This window comes from Otolemur garnettii, unplaced genomic scaffold, assembly GCF_000181295.1.
Source record: "Otolemur garnettii isolate 467f Iridium unplaced genomic scaffold, OtoGar3 scaffold00319, whole genome shotgun sequence".
NCBI classification, from domain to species: domain Eukaryota; kingdom Metazoa; phylum Chordata; class Mammalia; order Primates; family Galagidae; genus Otolemur; species Otolemur garnettii.
Window position 1 is genome coordinate 493,540 of NW_003852714.1, and position 2,617 is coordinate 496,156.

The window sequence follows — 2,617 nt, forward strand, 5'->3', positions numbered from 1 at the left end:
AAAAAAAAAAAAAGAATAAATTTTAGGTTTTATTTTATATAATAGGTAATAATTGTAATTGCTATACAGGGTGGCCATAAAGTTCATGTGCGATAGTTGTCTATTTTAAATTGTACATGAACTTTATGGCCACCATGTATATGCTTACTATTATGTATCACTGCTGTAAGTAGTATGCATGATGAACTTGGAATATTGGTTTCCAAATTCCAATACTAATTTCTGACATACTTCTTAACAATACTGAATGAAATAAAAAAGATATTGTAATGAGTTTTTAAAATACAGTTAGATTCCATTTAAAGAACTGTGCTTGCTCTCTCACCTCCTTCTACCTTCCTTCTCTCTCTCTCCCTCTCTCTCACCTCCTGCCTTCCTCCTCTCTCTCTCACTTTCTGCCTTCCTTCTCTCTCTCTCCTCCTTCTGCCTTCTTTCTCTGCTGTCTTCTCTCTTCCCCCTCGCTCTTCTCTCCCTCTTCTCTTCCCCGCTCTCTCCTTATCTTTCCTCTTTTCTCTCCTCCTTAATGCTGCTCTGCAGCCTCCCTCCCCCCACCAATAAAGACCTTTCATACAAGCAAAAAAAAAAAAAAAAAACTGTGCTTTATACTGGGTATATTTTTCTTATACTTTTAGGAGTGTTAAAAATTGCTTTCTTTGTAGGAAATGATTGTGTTGTTCATGATATAGGATTTTTTTGTTTATTTTTGTTTGCCTTCGTGTCCATGTGTGGAAAGTTAAAAATTGGCAAAATGGCAGTTAATTAATTTTTTTTAATTATATTGGTTTGTTGAATCCCCAGATGTGGAAACTTACTTTAGAATCATGGTTCAGCTTTAGAGCCGCTAGTAAGATTTTTGGTGTTATCTATAAAAAGACTTTAGCTCTCCTATTGCCTGTGGCCTCTGAGGTAGGAAGAAGATAGTAGAACACAACCTTTAGATAAATGTTTACTTTATAAACCACAACTTATTTGCTGTTTTACTTGTTGTTTTTATGTTTCAAGCAGAAAGTTTTAAAATCAATTTTACTTCGTTTTTCAAAAATTAACTCCTTTCCTTCTCCACTCCCATTGCTTCACTTGACTAGCCTTAAAAAAAAAAAAATTTTTCCCATGCTTGACTGCTCTCGAGAGTTTTAGTGTTGTCAAAGGACAAAGAGTTCAGAAAACTTCAAATATTTTTTTTTTTTTTTTTTTTTTGAGACGGAGCCTCAAGCTATCCCCCTGGGTAGAGTGCCATGGCATCACGCTCACAGCAACCTCCAACTCCTGGGCTCAAGCGAGTCTCCTGCCTCCGCCTCCCAAGTAGCTGGGACCACAGGCGCCCACCACAACGCCTGGCCATTTTTTGGTTGCAGCCATCATCGTTGTTTGACGGGCTGGGCTGGGGATTCGAACCCGCCACCTTAGGTGTATGTGGCTGGCGCCTTAGCCGCTTGAGCCACAGGCGCCGAGCCGAAAACTTCAAATATTAAAATGATTGACTGAATGTGTGAAATCTATTTGATAAATCTAAATTTGGGAGCCTTACTTGATTGAGTGAATCTCTGAATATAACAGAAATACTACTTGTGTGAGTTCTCCGTTGATGATTGCTGTGCCTTTTTCCAGAGAGTAGCCTGAAGTCCTTTCTGTTACAGGTCTAATGGAAACAATTAAGGAAGTTTCCAGGATGAGCATTGCTCATGAAATCATGGTAAACCAAGATTTCTACATGGGAGAGAATGTTTTACCTCCAAACAGGTAGACTCTTTTTTTCTGTTTGACTTTGCCTGGTGTAGGTACAAAGCACAAATGGGTTTTGGTTCAGATTTCCTTATTAAGAAATTTAATGTTTGAATGTGTCTTTAATGGTACCAACAAATAAAACAGAAATCAGTGTAATGATTAGTTTGAAAAGGTCAAAGCTGCAAATTATATTTAAACAGGGAATAAACCAATGCAATTAAAGGTTGAGCATCCTAAATCTGAAAGGGTGAAATCCAAAATGCTCTAAAATCTAAAACTTCTTGAGAACTGACATGATGCTCAAAGGAAATGCTCGTGGGAATATATTGCGATTATATTGCAAATATTCCAAAATCTGAAAATATCTGCGGCTTTAAACATTTCTGACCTCAAACGTGTCAGAGTAGGGATACTCAGCCTCTATTGTCAAAATGTTCATTTTGGGATCTCAGTTAGCAATAAGACGGAGTGATTTGCAGACCTTTTTAGACAGACTTGGAGGGAGTATCTCTTAGTGGTTATTCCTTTAATTGTCTACAGATGTAACAGGTATAGACGAACAGGGTACTCTGTTAATAGTGGTATTGCCTACTCTTAATGGAAGAAGTGATTTCAGGGGACATTTCTCCTTTATAATCAGCTTAATAAAGAATCTGTGAATCCTGATTAGAACCTCATTCATAAATAATGCCCCTCTAGGCTCGGCGCCTGTGGCTCAAGTGGCTAAGGCGCCAGCCACATACACCTAAGGTTGCAGGTTCGAAGCCAGCCCAGGCCCACCAAAACAACAATGACGGCTGCAACCAAAAAGAAAAAAAAATAGCCGGGTGTTGTGGCGGGCGCCTGTGGTCCCAGCTACTTGGGAGGCTGAGGTAGGAGACTCCCTTGAGCC

The 2,617-nt window shown here is 38.9% G+C and overlaps 1 protein-coding gene across 1 annotated transcript in view; it reads left to right on the plus strand.

Moving 5' to 3' along the window:
- LOC100965481 (T-complex protein 11 X-linked protein 2) overlaps positions 1-2,617 on the plus strand; it is a gene marked incomplete at its 3' end in the record, with an annotated part of 13,739 nt that overhangs the window by 4,775 nt on the left and 6,347 nt on the right. Inside the window, exon 3 of the mRNA XM_012813856.2 lies at positions 1,638-1,740. Coding sequence (XP_012669310.1) covers positions 1,638-1,740 — 103 coding nt within the window. The remainder of the gene's footprint in view (positions 1-1,637; positions 1,741-2,617) is intronic.